An 18,501-nucleotide genomic window follows, 5' to 3' on the forward strand; every position below is an offset into this window, starting at 1 on the left:
TCCCCCCCACATGAAGTGTGAACTAGCCCATTGATTAACAGGAGTTCTCAGTTTAACCACTTAAGTACTGCAGTCATAAAACACCTTAAAGCTAACCTAAAAAAATAAAGTCAGATACTCACCTAAGGAGAGGGAAGGCTCTGTCCTAATGAGACTTCCCTCTCCTCCCCCGTAGCAGTATTCAACCGTTTAGTCAAATACTGTCACTTCCGCCGCCGAAGAGAGGTTTCGGGAGTCTTCGAGAGCACTCGGGCTCCCGAAGACCAGCAGCTCCATACTGCGCACACGCGAGTGCGTCATAGAGGACACTCGCGCATGCAGAGTGCTCCCGAAGACTTCCGACACCTTTTCGGCGGCGGAAGTGACAGTATTTGACTAAACGGTTGAATACTGCTACGGGGGAGGAGAGGGAAGTCTCGTTAGGACAGAGCCTTCCCTCTCCTTAGGTGAGTATATGACTATTTTTTTTAGGTCGGTTCCCATTAGCTTTAAAGAGAACCTGTACTGAGTAAAAATATTTAAAATAAACACATGAAGTAACTTCAAATGAACATTACATAGTTACCTTGCCATCAGTTCCTCTCAGAAGCTTACCATTTTCTTCTGACAATAATCCCTTCCAGTTCTGACAATATTTTGTCAGATCTGAAATATATCAGTTGCTGTCAGTAAAATATCAGTTGCTGTCAGTTATAGCTGAGAGGAAAACTGATGTACCAGTTACTGTCCATGTTTCCCTGTGGCTCAAGTGGGCGATGTTACAGTTTAACTGTGTGCTGACCAGAAAGCTGTTATGGGTAATGGCCATTTTCAAAATGGAGGATGGAAAATTCCCTTGATCACAGTGCACAAACAGGACACGGGACAGGAGAAAGACACTGAGGAGTAGACTACATGGAAGGTATGTAGGACTTGTGTATGCTTATTTGACTTAATTTTCAGTTCAGGTTTTCTTTAAGGACCAGAGCCTTTTTTTTTCCATTCAGACCACTGCAGCTTTAACGGTTTATTGCTCGGTCATACAACCTACTATCTAAATGAATTTTACCTCCTTTTCTTGTTACTAATGCAGCTTTCTTTTGGTGCTATTTGATTGCTGCTGTGATTTCTAGTTTTTATTATATTCATCAAAAAAGACATGAATTTTGTCAAAAAAATTCTTTTTTTTAACTTTCTGTGCTGCCATTTTTCAAATAAAGTAAAATCTCTAAATACATTTTTGTCCAAATTTATTGTGCTACATGTCTTTGATAAAAAAAAATCCAATAAGTGTATATTTATTGGTTTGGGTAAAAGTTATAGCGTTTAAAAACAAGTTAGCGGAAAATGACACTTTGTGACAAAAAATTAAAAAGAAAAAGTTTCCATTTCTGCTAACTTGTGACAAAAAAAAAAAATGAAATCTGCCACGGACTCACCATGCCCCTCTCTGAATACTTTGGGATGTCTACTTTCCAAAATGGGGTCATTTGTGGGGTGTGTTTACTGTCCTGGCATTTTGGGGGGTGCTAAATTGTAAGCACTGATGTAAAGACTAAAGGTGCTCATAGGACTTTGGGCCCCCTAGCGCACCTAGGCTGCAAAAAAGTGTCACATGTGGTATCGCCGTGCTGCAAAAAAAAAGTGTCACATGTGGTATCGCCGTGCTGCAAAAAAAAGTGTCACATGTGGTATCGCCGTACTCAGAAGTAGTATAATGTGTTTTGGGGTGTATTTTTACACATACCCATGCTGGGTGGGAGAAATCTCTCTGTAAATAGACAATTGTGTGTAAAAAAAATGACATTTTTTGATTTTTATACACATAATTGTCCATTTACAGAGATATTTCTCCCACCCAGCATGAGTATGTGTAAAAATACACCCCAAAACACATTATACTACTTCTGAGTACGGTGATACCACGTGTGACACTTTTTTGCAGCCTAGGTACGCTAAGGAGCCCAAAGCCTATGAGTACCTTTAGGATTTCACAGGTCATTTTGAGGCATTTGTTTTCCAGACTACTCCTCACGGTTTAGGGCCCCTAAAATGCTAGGGCAGTTTAGGAACCCCACAAGTGACCCCATTTTAGAAAGAAGACACCTCAAGGTATTCCGTTAGGAGTATGGTGAGTTCTAGAAGATTTTTTTTTGTCACAAGTTAGCGGAAATTGATTTTTATTTTTCCCCAAAGTGTCATTTTCCACTAACTTGTGACAAAAAAATAAATTCTATGAACTCATCATACACCCAACGTTATACCTTGGGGTGTCTTCTTTCTAAAATGGGGTCACTTGTGGGGTTCCTATACTGCCCTGGCATTTTAGGGGCCCAAAACCGTGAAGAGTAGTCTGGAAACTAAATGCCATAAATGACTGTTCAGGGGTATAAGCATCTGCAAATTTTGATGACAGGTGGTCTTTGAGGGGCCGAATTTTGTGAAACCGGTCATAAGCAGGGTGGCCTCTTAGATGACAGGTTGTATTGGGACTGAAGTGCAGGAAGCGCAGGATGTTCTCAAATAGTGACCTGGACATGGCAGCAGAGAACATGGGCATGTGATCTATTGGGTGCGTAGACCAATAAGACCGCAATACATTCTTTTTGACTAGACCCATGTTAAGGAGAAGGCCCCCAAAAATGTTACGTTCGGAAACTTGGAGTGGTTTCCACCGAAAAGGCTGGGCATGGTAGCTTCTTGGATTGGCGGTTGCGTATTGTGTGGCATAACGGTTGGTCTTGGCCACAATTAAGTCGTAGAGACCCGCAGTGATCAGAAAAAAAAATTCTGTCACTGCGGTGGGGCGGGTGAGGGTTTGGCCGGGTGATCAGAAGCCCACACGGGGCAAATTAGGGCCTGATCTGATGGGTAAGTGAGCTAGGGGGTGACAGGAGGTGATTGATGGGTGTCTCAGAGTGTGATTAGAGGGGGGGATAGATGCAAGCAAAGCACTGGGGAGGTGATCGGGGGGGGGGGGGGGGTGTCTGAGGGCGATCTGGGGGTGTGGGCGGGTGATTGGGTGCACGCAAGGGGCAGATGAGAGTCTGATCTGATGGGTATAATGGGTAGCAGTGACGGGGGGATTGATGGGTAAATAGAGGGGAGACCAGATGTAAATAATGCACTGGGGAGGTGATTGGGCGGGGTCTGAGGGTGTGGGCGGGTGTTTGGTTGTCTGTAGGGGGCAGATTAGGGTCTGATCTGATGGGTAGCAGCGACAGGGTGATTGATGGGTGATCAGGGTGTGATAGAGGGGAGAATAGATGCAAGCAATGCACTGGCGAGGTGATCAGGGGGGGGGGGGGGGTGTCTGAGGGCGATCTGAGGGTGTGGGCGGGTGATTGGGTGCCCGCAAGGAGCAGATGAGGGTCAGATCTGATGGGTAGCAGTGACAGGTGGTGACAGGGGGTGATTGATGGGTGATCAGTGGGTGATTAGAGGGGAGAACAGATGTAAACAATGCACTTGGGAGGTGATCTGAGGGCGGGTCTGCGGGCAATCTGAGGGTGTGGGCGGGTGTTTGGGTGCCAGCAAGGGGCAGAATAGGGTCTGATCTGATGGGTGGCAGTGACAGGTGGTGATTGACAGGTGATCAGTGGGTGATTACAGGGGAGGTTAGATGTATACAGTACACGGGGGGAGGGGCGGTGTCTGGGGAGGATCTGAGGGTGTGTGTGTGGGTGATCAGGAGCCCCCAAGGGGCAGTTTAGGACCTAATCTAAAAACTAGCGCTGACAGATAGGGACAGGGAGTGATTGATGGGTGATTAGGGGGGTTATTGGGTGCAAACTGGGGTCTGAGGGGTGCTGTGGGCGATCGGGGCAGGATCAGTGTTTGCGTGTGTACTAGGGGGGCTGCCCCCTGCCCTGGTACGCTTTGTATACATTACAAAGCGTATTATACGCTTGCTTTGCGGCAGATCGGGGGTTAACAACCCGCCGGCGCTGCTAATTGGCCGGTGGGTTGATGTCGCAGGTGGGCGGAGCCTAATGTCGACGGATGCGCATGCATCACTGCGCGCGATCCCCGGTAATTCAGTCCCCCAGGTGCTGCCAATTGGCGTTACACGGTCCTGGGAGTGCCACTTTGCCGTCGCCAATTGGCTATGGGCGTTCGGGCAAGTGGTTAAATCAGTTTTTCCTGTGCAAAAAACATGCACGAAAACAGTCAAGTGTCCCCCCCTAAATGACAAGACTACATACTCTGTACATTGATGCAGAATAGGTTAGCGTTATATAAATACTAAATGTCACGCCATGCAATTCTCTGAATACAGCTGCTCACAAGCTCACTGTTTTGGTTAATATAGCCTGATTCTTTCTTTCCTTAGGTTTATAAACCAATGTATTACAGCTTTCACTCTCTGCTTATGCCTGTGTGTACAAAGTCTGCTGGTGAAGAGAAAAGAGGTTGCTTTTACATGTCCAGATTAACCCAGAAATACCCACACAGCAAAGTGGGGGAGGGAAAACTACTAGGCATTACAAGTCTTCAGTAAGAGGAGCACACTTTGATAAATACACCCTTGTTCCATCTGTACGCATTCATTTAGAAAAGCTGGTCACAGCTCATTTGACCAGTATTTTGGGGTTTAAAATAAATAAAAATGTTGGCGTAACTTTATGAACAATGAATTTACCATATGCAGGGGATTGGGGAGTAGATTTTCAAATCATGCAAATCTTGAAAATAATTGAAATCATACAAATCCTTACTTCAAACCAGTCGAACACCTTTTGGTTGGTAGCATTTTCTTTTAGCAATTTTGTAAGCACTTTCTCCAGCTCCGCTGGCGAAATCTCCTTTTTACTTTGTGATTCTTCTTCATCACCCAAGGTGTACTCTAATTTCTGGAATTAAACAAACAGAAAAATCAACTAAAAGGAACTATTCCTTGCACTAACTCAAGTATCTGAGGCCTATCTGAAACAAAACTACTGTAACTGGTAAAAATCCCCAGTTATAACCAGTTTATGCTAACCAAGCCTATTTATCAGTGGGAAGCAAGTTAAAGTGGTTTGAAATTTCAATGTATAACTAGTTAACCCACACAAAAACAAATCTTATATCAGTACCTAATTGATCCTGCTCTTATTGGTGGGACAGAGCATTCTCACTTTGTGCCTTGGGCTACTCTCTAATAATGATGTGTCACTGTGGCAACTGCTGGTGTGTCTCTTCTTAATGGGCCTAACTCTGTAGCTTTCACATGCTCAGATAATTCGGTCACTAAGCTGATCAAATTTTTATTGAGACTTTACATGGGCAAGGTGTTGGATTAGCACGCTAAGACCTGAACCTGAATGCGGTTACTGCACTGGTGTGCTCTGAATGGAAAGGCAGAGTGCCATCATCTGCAGGAAGAGGAAATGGAGAGCACCAACCCATGCTGCATACTTTATTTCATGAACATGCTCACAGCAAACTGGAAGTTACATATGAATATAGGATGTCCAGGCAAGTGGCTAAAAGGGGTGGAAGCGGTTTCATGTGAAAAGAACGCTTAGTCACAGCTTTCAGAGTTATGGACAGGAAGGGCAAAGACGCCAATCTTTTGCATCAGAGCTATGGAATATGTTGGCACTTAATAATAGTAATAATAATAATAATGTGCACTAACTGTAGACCTGCCCCCTATCCATATACGACTGATCACAACAAGACATGGAGAGTGCACACAAGGCAAAAAATAACGTGTATGTACATACATTGGCTATAGTCTGTCATCTCCAAGGAAACTCCAGACGCCACCAAGAAGTGCCAGGGCATCCTACTACGTTGAAACTTCCAGTTTGGTCATAGGATGTGCACCATTTCTCCCTTTCTTTTACTATACTCTTGCAATCAAGCACATTTGAAGTTCACAGGCCACATAAGGTGAGGTAGGCCAAAATCAGCCCATGGACTGGAGTTATTCAGCAATGCAACTTAGCACTGTGAACTAGCCCATAAAGTCACTTTCTTCAGTGTCTTCTCTTGCACAGCTTCTTGCACAGTGCAACAACTTACAATTTCCTGACACGAAGAGTAAATTAAACTGAAGTCTGACAAAAACGCTAAGCATACAACAGAAAGACAAGGAAAAGGACAGACGGGCCAAATAACAGTGTTTTGCAATGGCTTATGTACTCACATGATCACAAATAAACTTATTGACATCCTGATCTTTTGACAAGAATTCCTTCCACGTGAGTCCGGATTCTTTCCACAGAGCCCCTGCCTTCTTGTGAGACTAGAATATCAAAAGGAAGGGGTTAAGTCAGTGAATGTGTAACCTGGAAACTGGTTTTAACACCGGCTTTACAAATGCAAGACGGAGGACTTACCATTGATTTACATTGTAAAGATAAAATTTCTGATAGTAGGATACCGCATTTACCAGTAGCAACCAAAGGTTTACCCAGCTCCCTGCAAAGGTGACAAAAAAAAGGAATGGTAAACTTTACATTCACAAGTCTAATACCCTTAGAGCTCAGAAAAAGGAGTCTACTTGTTTACCTGAACAACTCTGCCATAGGAATTCCTCCCTCAGATAAGGCAGGACTGATGAGCTCTGCTAAATAGAGCCATATGTGGGGGATATCAATCTCCATATCCTCTGCCACCTCTAGCACTTCCAAAACTCTACAATAGAAAGAAAACACACTCATGAAAGAAGGAAAGCCTAGTGAAAGGCATTGACACCATGCTAAGACTGAGACTTGCTTATATTCCGTATCCTGCGTTCCCTACACATTAGCTGCTGGTCCATAAAATACAGACATTTGTGCAAACAAACAAAAAAAAAAAAATCGCAAAGCATTGAAAATCAGTTGCATCTTTTTAAAATCTCTATAATTCATAATTCGTATTAATTAATAAACAGTATTAACATCATTCTTCAGTGTTACAGCAGCTTTGAGGGTGTAGAAATTATATGCTCAATATTCTGGCTTACATGCAAATTTAGCACAAATGTCTAAGCAGCCTGGGGGGAAAAAAAGCCAATAAAAATGAGCAAGAAGTGCATCTGAATGGCCCTATTCCAGGATGCATACAATTTGATTCAAATTTACATGCAAGCCAGAATTACTAGCATCTCAATAACCATCTCCATACACAACATACAATTTTTTTACATTTCTTTTAAATTCAAGATTTACCATCAATTGTAAAATGATTGTAACATTTGAAAGTCTGACCAATGCACCACACACACAGTACAGTTTTGTTGAGTTTCCCCCAATTATATATAACATTTTATTGTATCGTGTGTGGCCACCTTGAAGAGCATTCGGCTGGGGATATGTAAAACGCACAAGCAAAAGTGAAAGTGGTACTGTACTGAAATTAACGTAGTGAATAAAATTGCTTGTTTCTTCCTATATCCATTTGTAAATTATTTATTCAGTGTTTGCCCAGAGTAAAATCTTTCCTCATCCCGATTTTCATTCCAAAAATGATCACAGGTGGTAACATCTTTAGTGCCGTCGGATGCATCGTTGCAAACTGTTTGTTTTATTCAGACATCACTGGCGTGTGGGGCTACATACCAATATACAGCAATACAGCTGTAGAAAGGGTTTCTGATGCTGACACCAGAATCATTAAAGGACAACTGTAATGAGAGGGATATGGATGCTGCCATATTTATTTCCTTTTAAGCAATACCAGTTGCCTGGCTATCCTGTCGATCCTCTGCCTCTAATATTTTTAGCCACAGACCCCAAACAAGTATGCAGCAGATCAGGTGTTTCTGACATTGTCAGATCTGACAAGATTAGCTGCATGCTTGTTCTGGTGCAATTTAGACGCCACTGCAGACAAATAGATCAGCAGGGCTGCCAGGCAACTAGTATGGTTTAAAAGGAAATACATATGACAGCCTAAACAAACCTATTGCTACAGTTGTCCTTTAATTAGCTTAAAAGTATCATAAATGGTTTACTACACTTACTCATATATACTATAAATCACTGCAGTGCCTCAAACAACTTTAAACTATTAACCTTTTGCAACTCTTGCTTGCCCCTTGTGTTGGCATGTTTAAAATGACTAAGATAACAATGTTTGCCGTAAATTACTTGCAAGTCCTCAGTGAACAGCTTTAATATGAGTGGAAAAATATCTGGCATTGTAAATGCCTGCACGGAAATGACCAGGAGAAAGTTGACATTTGGCTCAATTCACCAAGCATTACCACATTCAGTGATGCTGAAAACAGCAGATTTTACAAAACATCTGGTCAAATTTCATTTCACTAAGGCTGTTAAAGCATGGAAAACTAAAAAATGACCCACTAGTTCCCAAATGTTAATTCACAAAGATTTGGTCAAACAAGTGAGATGTTCTGGATTTTACCTCCAGCCTGGAGCTGTCGGTAACTATCAGCCATTAGGAACAGTGGCGTAGCTAAGGAGTTGTGGGCCCCGGTGCAAGTTTTACATGGGGCCCCCCAAGCACTCTATACATAACAATTGATACGGCGCACCAAAACCTGCCAATGGCAACTACAGTGTCAGAGGTGCAAGAAGGGGGTGGGGAACAGCTTAATGATTACCACTATTCAAAGTATCTGTAGAAGTGATTATTATGAGCACAGGACCAATAGAGAGCTAATACTGCAGTTGAGGGAGGGCCATTCAGGGCCCCTCTGGCCCAAGGGCCCCGATGCGGTCGCAACCTCTGCACCCCCTATTGCTACGCCCCTGATTAGGAGTTTCCACATTTTAGAACTATGCCTCAAAGTGTGACTGGAAAGAGTTTGAAAGCCAAAAAATAAAGTGCACTTAAAGCAGACTAGTCTACCAAACTAAATCTATCAATATTTTTCATGTAAACCTATCTATATTTTTTTAGACTTCCCATCCATACAGGTAAACTAAAACTATAAATTGTTGGCCGCTACTCAGCATGACAGAAGACAAAACATACAAGAGATAATTGAAAGGAACTTAACGACCTTTGCTGCCCAGTTTTGAAGACTTAGGCTGGTTTCACAGTGGGACGTTACAGGCGCACGTTAGAGCAGCCTGTAACGCAGCCCACCGCACAGTAATGAAAAATCAATGGGGCTGTTCACAGTGCGGACGTTGCGTTACATTGTAACGCTGCATCACAAGACAACGTACTGCATGCAGTACTTTAGACGCGGCTGAGCCGCGTTAGACTGCTTGCACATGCTCAGTAATCTTGTGGAGGAGCGGAGAGCGGCCAGGCACATGGCTAATTAATATGCACTGCACGTTGTGACGTGCAGTGTTTACTTCCTGGAGCGGCCGCTCTGTGCGGCGATTGGCCGGCGGGACCACGTGATGCCGCATGCGCACAAGAGTGCGCATCACGGCATCACTGACGCCAGAGTGAGCTGCACAACGCGGCTCACTCTGACGTCCAGATCCAGCACCACCAGGCGTTCCGTTAGGGGGACGTTATGCGACCTTAACGCCCCCTCTAACGCAACGTCCTGGTGTGAAATTAGCCTTAAGGTGGCCATACATCAGAAGATTATGGGCAGTTTCGACCAAGAGAAAAGTGTATCTCTAATCGAATCTGATTAGAGATAAAATTTGTCTCTTGGTCGAATCTGCCCATACACTACAGGCAGATTCTCGTCTGATTTCAGCATTAAATCATCAGGGAATCGGCTGAGCCGCCGCTGCCCCCAAAATGTGTAAATGTATGTAGTGTATGTATTCATACATTACCTGTCCTGTAGCAGCTTCCGCATGGTGTCTGTCCATCTCGCTGGGTAACAGCCGCATACACGCTAGCGGTGCATAGCGTCTGACGTCAGACGCTATGCGCCGCCGTGACAGACATAGCGCCGCAGCCAGATGGACGGCAACCATGTAGGGGCCGACACAGGACAGGTAATGTATAAATGCACACACTACATACACTTATACATTGCGGCGGCAGGGGTTTAGTCGTCTCGTTCATAAACCAGCCGCCATACCGCCACGCACCCAACAGCGGCCAATTTCCGGCCCGAAATTGGCCGCTTTGTCGGTCGGGCATGCACTTGGCAGCACCAATTTTCACCCAATTCGATTATAATCGAACTGGATGGTCGATTGGTTGGTCGGCTGATGCATGGCCACCTTAACATCTAGGTGTTAACTACATTATGTATGACGCTGAAAGAGGAATGATTGTGAAGCCTACCACTGCTTTACACTTACCCTTTATAATACTGCTCCCTTGGAATAGTGGTGGCCTTAACCAATGTGTAGAGAAGATGACCCATGTGTTCACGGGCAATGGTGCTTCTTTCAAGGGTAGACTCAATGCCATTCCGCACAAAGATGAAAAGTAGTGTGGGGCTGTTAAGCTCTTGAACGCACTGCACAGCTTCCTGCAATATTAAGATAGAGGTTAGTGGAATCCACAAGAAGAAGTGAAAATATACAGTTCAAGTAAGGGTCCTTTTACACTTGGTGCAGTACAATTTGAACAATCGAACCGCGCATTAAAACCGTGGTGAGGAAAACTAGGAAATATTCATTGATGAATACTTTGTCTCACTTCTGGTGTTGCTGTGCTATTGCAAACGTTCCTCTTGCAGTAGCACGATGGGACCCACCGCAAACCAGCATACCGTGTACAGTGTGAAAGCCCCATAACTACTTTTGCGACAGGATGCAGCGGTCGACGCAACCAGTTACGTGTAAAAGGGGCCTAAAGGATTACCTTAATATCATTAATATGAAGGAATTCTTCAATGATGGCTCCGGATTTTTTCTCAATTTCCTCTTCGGTCAAGGAAGGTTTGGAAGCGGGAACCACAGCAGGAGTAGATGGTGGTATCTCTCGTTTTACTGAAAATACGGGACAAGACTTATCAATTCCTATGTCAGGCAGCAAGCTAGCATAAACACAGCTTGATAACAAGGGGACACAGATGTACCCTTAATGCACTTACTGTTTTCTCTGCTCCTCTCTCTTGGCTCAGTCATACTCGCAACCTTTCTAACTGCTTCCTGTGGAATCTGAGCTTCTCTTTCTCGGCTGCGATCCTCTGTCTCTTTACTAAAGCTCCTCTTTGTTATAACTGTGCGAGAGCGTTCTGAGCGATCAGGTCGCTCAAACAGATCAGCTTTCTCAAACCGATCACCTCTATCGAATCGTTCCATGTCTTTCTCTGACCGGTCTCTGCTTGAGCTTCCTCTGCAACAGGGATGGAAAATAAAAATAAAATTGTTGATGAACTTGTAAACCGATATTAAGTACATGCGAAAACATTACAAAAAGCACCTTTTAGAGCATTTAATAAGAAGCCTGCTTGATATCTAGTTGCTGTTTGTTGCTTCAGTGTTCTCCCCAAGCCCTTCCAGTGACTGTCATATGGCTCTCTTATCAGCAGTACATACAGATGAGGTGTTATATGGCTCTATTATCAGCAGCACATGCAGAGGTGTGGCCAGCAGAGCAGTGAATACTAATGAAGGAACACTCACTCACAGGTCTCCCATCCTGCAAGTCAGCAACCAAGAGAGTGTGAGATCTGATGTGTTTGAAACTTGTGCTGACTGCTTGGGGAGACTGGCAGTACACAGTAATATACTCTGTGCTTTCTCCTTTGCATTCCTGGGATTCACTTATGTTTACCTTTTGTTAATTTAGGAACAATAAATCCCAGGAATGCAGTTGAAAGGACACACTATGCTGAGCAGAGCATATAATGCTGAAAGGGCACACTATGCTGAGCAGAGCATATAATGCTGTATGACAGCCCAGCTGATTCATTCTCTCCAGCTTCTGTCAGTCCCCCTGGAGAGACAAAAGGCTTCTCTGCACATTTGTTTTATGGTGATCTGTGGCACTGAGCACCTGTGAAATGCATCACTAAAGCTAAACTGCAACTGTTCTTGCAGGGAAACCACAAAAAGCTGGTAATAGCACAACCTAATGCTAAACATACACTGTGTGTTTATTCCTTATCAATCGAGCCGCTGATGGCTCGATTGATAATATCCGACAGGTCCGATGACCCGCCGGATAGATTCCCCGCTCGATCCCCCTGGGCAGACAATAGCGGGGAATCGAGCAGCTGATAAGGAATGCCCGCAGGTACAAGCTGGAATCGATCCGCGCGGACGAGCAGTGACGCGCTGGCTTGATACCGGCGCATAAATGTACCGTGTATGTTTAGCATAAGAGGCTAAGGTTTCATATGCCTCACCTTCCCCACTTGGTATGCTCTGCTTCCTGGTGAATGTCAGTGCCTTCTGTGCACTGCGGGTTGGTCAATTTTTGGTAGCACTTATTTGATTTAAAAAAGCATAAGGTTGATTAAAGGAGCTAAAGTTAAAAATAACGTTTTTTACAAAAGAAATTTTACTGATAGTTGTCACTAGTTATTCACTGCATGCTGCTGCCATGCCAGGAGAGAGGTAAACTGCTGGAACATCTACTGCCAGACACCTGTAATAAATGTGGGATCTGGGGCCAGTAGGGTGGGGGGGTCTTAGGATTTTCAGAGCATTTCAAGCTTCAGCCATGCAACAGCTTGAAGGGTCTCTGGGGTGCTAATAAGACCTGAGGAGGCTTCTGTAGTGCTCCAACAAATTGCAGCAAAAGCTGAGCAGAGAGAGGGGTGAGAGGGAGAAGAAGGCTGCATTGAAGAAGGTACCCTCTTACACATCTGACTAGTTCAGGGCGATTAAACCACTGCTGCTATGATAGAACCAGGCAAGGGGTACATATAAAAACTGCACGACAAATTTGGGAGCAGCATGAAGCCGATAAACGTCTTACAGAGGTCCTGAACAAGTCCCGGCGGCGTTAATTACAATTCCCCCTCCAAGCCGTCATGGATATTAGGGAAAGACGCAATTCGTCTGCCAGCTATTGCTGGCGGACGAATTACTGTTTTTAAGCAATTTGGGCTCAGTCTTTTGCCGGCGCCCAAATTAGCTTCTGAGCGGTGCTATAGCCATAATTCACATTACAGTCTATGGTGGACCCCAATTTGTCGGTGCCAAATTGTTCTGCCTCGCCAGGCAAGAGTACATCCATGTCATCAGAGCGTCGCCACGGCACGCTGGGCTGAAGAGCTTACACTCAAATCTGTTTCCTACAAGGAGGCTCAGGCACCACCTGAGGGGAGAGCTGCACTGCAATTGAGAGCCATAGGCAATTGACGCGAGTTACTTTTTTTTTTTTTTTTAAAGGGGGGGGGGGGGGGGGGAGTATGATATTTTCCTCAGATACAGCAGATTTAACGCTCTCAGAACCCCACAGTTAAAAGTAGGTGGTCGATTAATTTTTATGCAAATCGTTTTGTTCACCCAACTGAATTAAAACTGAAGTCTGCACTTCAACTGCGTCTGATTGGTTTCATTTAAAATTGTGGTATTGTACAGAACCAAAATTGAAAAGGTCTGTCCAAATATTTATGGACCTAACTGTACATCAAAATACAGGAAACCTGGCATATTTGGCATTGCTATAGAAATGTTTGCCATTAACCATCTGGGCGTTACGGACGAGCTCAGCTCGCCCAGTAACGCCGCGGTGGATTGCTCAGACCCTGGCAGGCCGATTTGCATAATTTTTTTAATACACGCAGCTAGCACTTTGCTAGCTGCGGGTCTTACCCGATCGCCACCACGAAAGAGCCCCCCCCCTCGCAGACCCCTTGTGCAGCCTGGCCAATCACCGCCAGGCTGCGCTATGGGGTGAATCGGGACTCAGTGACGTCATTCCGTTCATCGCCATGGCGACGGGGGAAGCCCTGCAGGAAATCCCGTTCAGAACGGGATTTCCTGATATGTATTCACGCCGGCGGCGATCGGAAGGGTGGGAGGGAGAGAGCAGGGAGGGGGGAAATCATGTAGCTAGCGATAGGCTAGCTACATGAAAAAAAAAAATGAGGTAAAAAAAAACCCTCCCACAGCCGCGCGCCGCACGGAATCAAAACGCCAGGGAGGTTAAACTAAGGATTCCAAGCATCATAGGTCTTTCCCCTAGTTCAATAACTGAAATGATTGCTTTATATGCATAATTACATATGCCTACCATTAGTAAAATTCAAGTGAAAGGAGAAATTAGCTCATACTTGGGACTGCACATTATCTGACAGAAATTTGCACTAATGCCCCTCACTAGAGATTATGGATCCAATGTCTACTCCCTTGCAAGTAGTCCAGAGACCCAAGTACTTTCAGGATTACTCGAGCTAAAGACCCTCCCCTGCTGCCTGGATAATTTATACAGACTGTTTAGAGTTATTCAAGAAAAGCTACTAGCAAGGAGTTAACTGTCTTAGTGAAAGCCTTACACATTACCCAGCATGCCCCCATGACAACTATGCAAAAAATATTTGGGAAAGTAAACTCCATTTGTCTTGAGTCTGACAAATTAACCACCCTACAAAGACCTAAGGGAAGTGGTGGTATGGCATGTCGATTTCTACCATTTGGCAGGGCCACTTGAATAACTGAAAGCTTGGATTGCCAGTGCCCCCCCCCCCCCAATCTTCTAAACAACTCTGCACAGCTCCAGATAAAACTTCTCACTTGGCTGCAGCATGCGGACAGAGCAATGATTGCAGTGTCCACTTCTTCAACAGTAGCACAGCACATTACTGTGCACAGATAAATGCACATGCCTCACTATATGACCATAACTAGGAGAATGCTTCACAAGGCTCCATTTTACATACATATACCTAACACCTAGTGGAGCGGTACTTCCTGTTGTAGTTCCATGGTTGGAAAAGTGCACCAGTGAATAGAAGGGCTAATACAGTGCATCCACATAATAGAATGCTACAATCACAATATGTAACATTACTGTTTATAAATAAGCACTTATTGCCAATTATCAGCAACAGTGAAACACAGGAAACTGGTAATCGCATAAGCTGGCCAACAGGTTTATACCTAGAGAATTCTGGTATTGATAAAAAAAAAAGGGTCTGGCTCCATAGAGCCATTCATAAATGCAGCAAGATGGAATGTACTGCAGTCTATTCTCTATACAAGTATACAGATTCCATGACTGCAATGTAAAACTGGAGTTTCTGTCAGATTTCTACAACCATAACAATATATTTTAACGATGAAATACAAAAGTATTTATGCAGTCTTCCTATAAAGCGATTTTTTTTTCTTTTTTAGCAATAGTGGAGTTTTAGTTTAAATGGAGGCTATAACTAGCATTCAGTTATATCAGGCTATTGTGCGAATGTTCAAAACCTGTATGGTCATTCTTGGCTCTGAAGAAAAAAAGAGCATCATTTGTAGACAAGTGTGTAAGAGATCCCCCTACCTGGAAGCAGGCCGTCTAGCATCTTGGCTATCTACTGCAGCAGCCTGCTGCAGTGCAGAAAAACGATTTAATGTGCTGGTACCCGGGCGTCCTGTTTCTGGAGCTAAAGAAAACCAAAGCATTTGTGAGACAATGAAGCATTAGGAAACTTTTCTCTATTTAAGACATAAAAAGAGGTGTGGCTTACCAGCCTCTGGGGGCTTTGCTCCCGTGCCGCCGCTGCTGCCCTTACCCCAACTCAAACGACCTCCAGGTGCCAAAAGTTGATTAGAATCAATAGCTCCCAGCTAAAAGAACAAATCCAGAAATAAATTTTCCCTCTCAAAAAACATGCAATAAAAGTACATTCCACATATTATATAACCAAATACTCACTTTTGTTATTTTGCTTATCCTGCTGGTGTCAATGGGCCGACTTCCCTTAGTAATTGGAACAGTGTTCCATCCATCGTCTGTCTGTTGATTTCGCCCTCCTGCAGTGGGACGACCTGGTGGCTCTCGTCTCTTGTCTTGTTTAGACATTAGCTGCTGTACCTTAACCTGCTCCCGCTGTTTCTCTAATTCGGCATCTTTATGAATCTGATCTATGGTTTTGGGACCTTGGTCTGCACGGCGAGGTACCCAGTTACACTTTAGGAGAAAAGAAAGGGAAATGTATTTTATTAAGCAACCATAAAGTTACTACAATCTGGCAGGATATGAAAATGACAGAACAGAATTCTTACCAATCTTAAATCGATTACATCTTGAAGCATGAATCGAATACGAGAAGAGGTCTTTCTTTCTTTTATGATTTTCTCCATTTGTGCAAAATATTGATTCATCCGTGGCTGTGGAAGTCAAAGACAAGTAAGAAGACAGCTGACAACTGAAGGGAAAGTAAACATTATGACTGCAGTTCGAATACGGCACATGTAAAGCCGGGCATGCCGGTTTCCTACCACATCCCAAAAACATACAGATAATTTACATTATACATACATAGACATATGACTATGTGAAGAAGCCAATGCTATACAAACGGTTCATAATTCCGGGCAAAACATTCTCTAGTGAAAAAACCTGCAGTTATCAGGCAAATCTTGTATCCTCAAGAGGGCTATATATTATTTAGTCCAGCACTGGGGTAAACTATGGCCTGCAAGCTAGTGCGCTGCAAACATGGCCCGCCAGCAGGCAGTCAGAATTCTACTCCCTCCCTGCAGAGTGGCAAGTGGAAGAAAATGAAGTGTTAACACTTGCCGCTTCCTGCGCTGGGCCTCCATGACCACAGGGCATCATGTGAGACGCCGCCAAGACGTGCCAGCATATTACACACTGGCATGTCCTAACGGCGTTTCGTGTGACGCATGTCAGGTAAGGGCCCATTTCCACTATCGCGAATTCGCATGCGTTTTTCGCATAGCAATACAAGTGAATGGGGCTGTTTCCACTTGTCAGGATTCCTTTGCGTTTTTCTGTGCAGAAAAAATTCACATGGCAGAGCCATCAGAATTCGCATACCGCTATACGAATCGGATACAATGTATTTAATAGGAAATTCGCATGCGGTTTGGGTATGCAAATTCGCATAGAAACAATGGAAAATCACACCAACACTGCTATGGTTAAATTCGCATACATCGTCATCAATGCGAATTCGCATGAAAATTCGCATAGATCTGCATGCGAATTTTTCCCACGACGATTCCCACCGCACAAGTGGAAATGCAGCCTAACGCCCTGTGGCCATGGAGACCTGACGCAGGAAGCAGGAAGTGGTGTTAACCCTCAGTTTCCTTTCGCTTGTGACTCTGCAGGGAAACGGGAGGAATTTTTAAAAATGCGCCTCGCGGTTTGCAGCATGCGGCCTGGGCCACGTAAAGTTTGCCTAGCCCCGATTTAGTCATTAATAAAACGGCCACACACCTTTTTTTGAACTCGTCCTTTTAAAATCTGACCATGATTTACATATACTTAAATGTGTCACTGCTAAAAAAAACAAGAACAACTGCAGAGATGAGGGTGATTAACATTTTGTTAAGATAAACTTAACACCTTCTAAATGACATAAGTAATATTAGCTTATTGAACAGAAACAATTTAGAAGTATGAATAAAGATGAATTGTTGAAAGTCAGAAATCATGTTGGTGTGACAATTTTATAATGTTAATTTGTACAGACCTTCGCTCTTTCAAAGTCCAAGTCTTTGCCGATGGTGGAGAGCAGTCGGCAGAGACACTCCAGGGACTCCTCATCATGATTCTTTAGCAGCTTGACCACACAGTCGTGCATGATTGCTTCAGTCAACATTTTTAGTTTAAAAAGCTCTCCAATGAATTTAATATTTCCTAGGGACCTGCGCCTTGCAATATCTTTTGCCTCTACTAGCTCATCATTTAATCGGGTCTTTTCCTCTGGCTGTAACAACAATAAAAAGGTATGACAATTTAAAGAAGTGGACTTGCAATTTTATGGCATTCCATATACATTCATGCACAACTGCATTATTACCGTTGATGCAGCATCTAACTCCTTCTGCTTTTTTTCAAAGACTTCATCGTCATCCTTATCTTTCTCAAACTCTTTCTGACATCGGTTTAACAGTAGCTTACGAAAGTTCACTGTAACTCCCGGTTTTTCTGTAGTGGGGACTTTTAACTTTTGGGAAAAGAAGAAAAAAAATGTTAAATATTAAATGTAATTCCCCATTTTATTTTTTTTAAAAAAGGGTCAATTAAACAGCCCTTAGTGCTAAAAGTAATAGGCATAAAGTTTCTTTATCAAGGAAAGCTGCTCCAGCAATCCTACCGAATAAAAACCTAATGTACCTGCGTCCGCCCGTGTCAGTGCTTTTGTTGCACTGCACATGTGCAGGGACAGATGCAGAGACACTGCGGAGAGCCGGATGAGGATGGGGCCAGAAGAGGCGTGCGCCCAATGGGCACGCGCATGCGCGCGGTGGCATTAGTGACAGACCTAGCCCGTTTTTAAACAGGCTAAGTCACTAGTACTATATAGAGTGAGGTGCTATTTGTAGTCCAGAACACTAGTCGGCATTGAAAACCTCAAGCTGTTATAGTTGATTGTATTTAAGCGCATGATGAAAAACATTTGCACTTAAAGAGGAACTCCAGTGAAAATAGTGTAATAAAAAAAGTGCTTCATTTTTACAATAATTATGTATAAATGATTTAGTCAGTGTTTGCTCATTGTAAAATCTTTAGTCTCCCCGATTTACATTCTGACATTACATGGTGACATTTTTACTGTGTGCAGGTTAT

The 18,501-nt window shown here is 43.7% G+C and overlaps 1 protein-coding gene across 5 annotated transcripts in view; it reads right to left on the minus strand.

The window, feature by feature from the left end:
* Positions 1-18,501, minus strand: part of EIF4G1 (eukaryotic translation initiation factor 4 gamma 1) — a 110,849-nt gene that overhangs the window by 6,706 nt on the left and 85,642 nt on the right. For all 5 annotated transcript variants that reach the window (XM_068281323.1, XM_068281325.1, XM_068281324.1 and 2 more), the window contains 13 exons: positions 17,732-17,878; positions 17,402-17,638; positions 15,963-16,067; positions 15,613-15,867; positions 15,425-15,524; positions 15,238-15,340; positions 10,886-11,130; positions 10,654-10,781; positions 10,146-10,318; positions 6,481-6,606; positions 6,309-6,390; positions 6,116-6,214; positions 4,698-4,832 (listed from right to left, as the gene is read on the minus strand). In XM_068281323.1, the coding sequence (XP_068137424.1) occupies positions 4,698-4,832; positions 6,116-6,214; positions 6,309-6,390; positions 6,481-6,606; positions 10,146-10,318; positions 10,654-10,781; positions 10,886-11,130; positions 15,238-15,340; positions 15,425-15,524; positions 15,613-15,867; positions 15,963-16,067; positions 17,402-17,638; positions 17,732-17,878 (1,935 nt within the window). The remainder of the gene's footprint in view (positions 1-4,697; positions 4,833-6,115; positions 6,215-6,308; positions 6,391-6,480; positions 6,607-10,145; positions 10,319-10,653; positions 10,782-10,885; positions 11,131-15,237; positions 15,341-15,424; positions 15,525-15,612; positions 15,868-15,962; positions 16,068-17,401; positions 17,639-17,731; positions 17,879-18,501) is intronic.

The sequence above is a fragment of the Hyperolius riggenbachi genome, chromosome 4, assembly GCF_040937935.1.
Source record: "Hyperolius riggenbachi isolate aHypRig1 chromosome 4, aHypRig1.pri, whole genome shotgun sequence".
Classification (NCBI taxonomy): Eukaryota; Metazoa; Chordata; class Amphibia; order Anura; family Hyperoliidae; genus Hyperolius; species Hyperolius riggenbachi.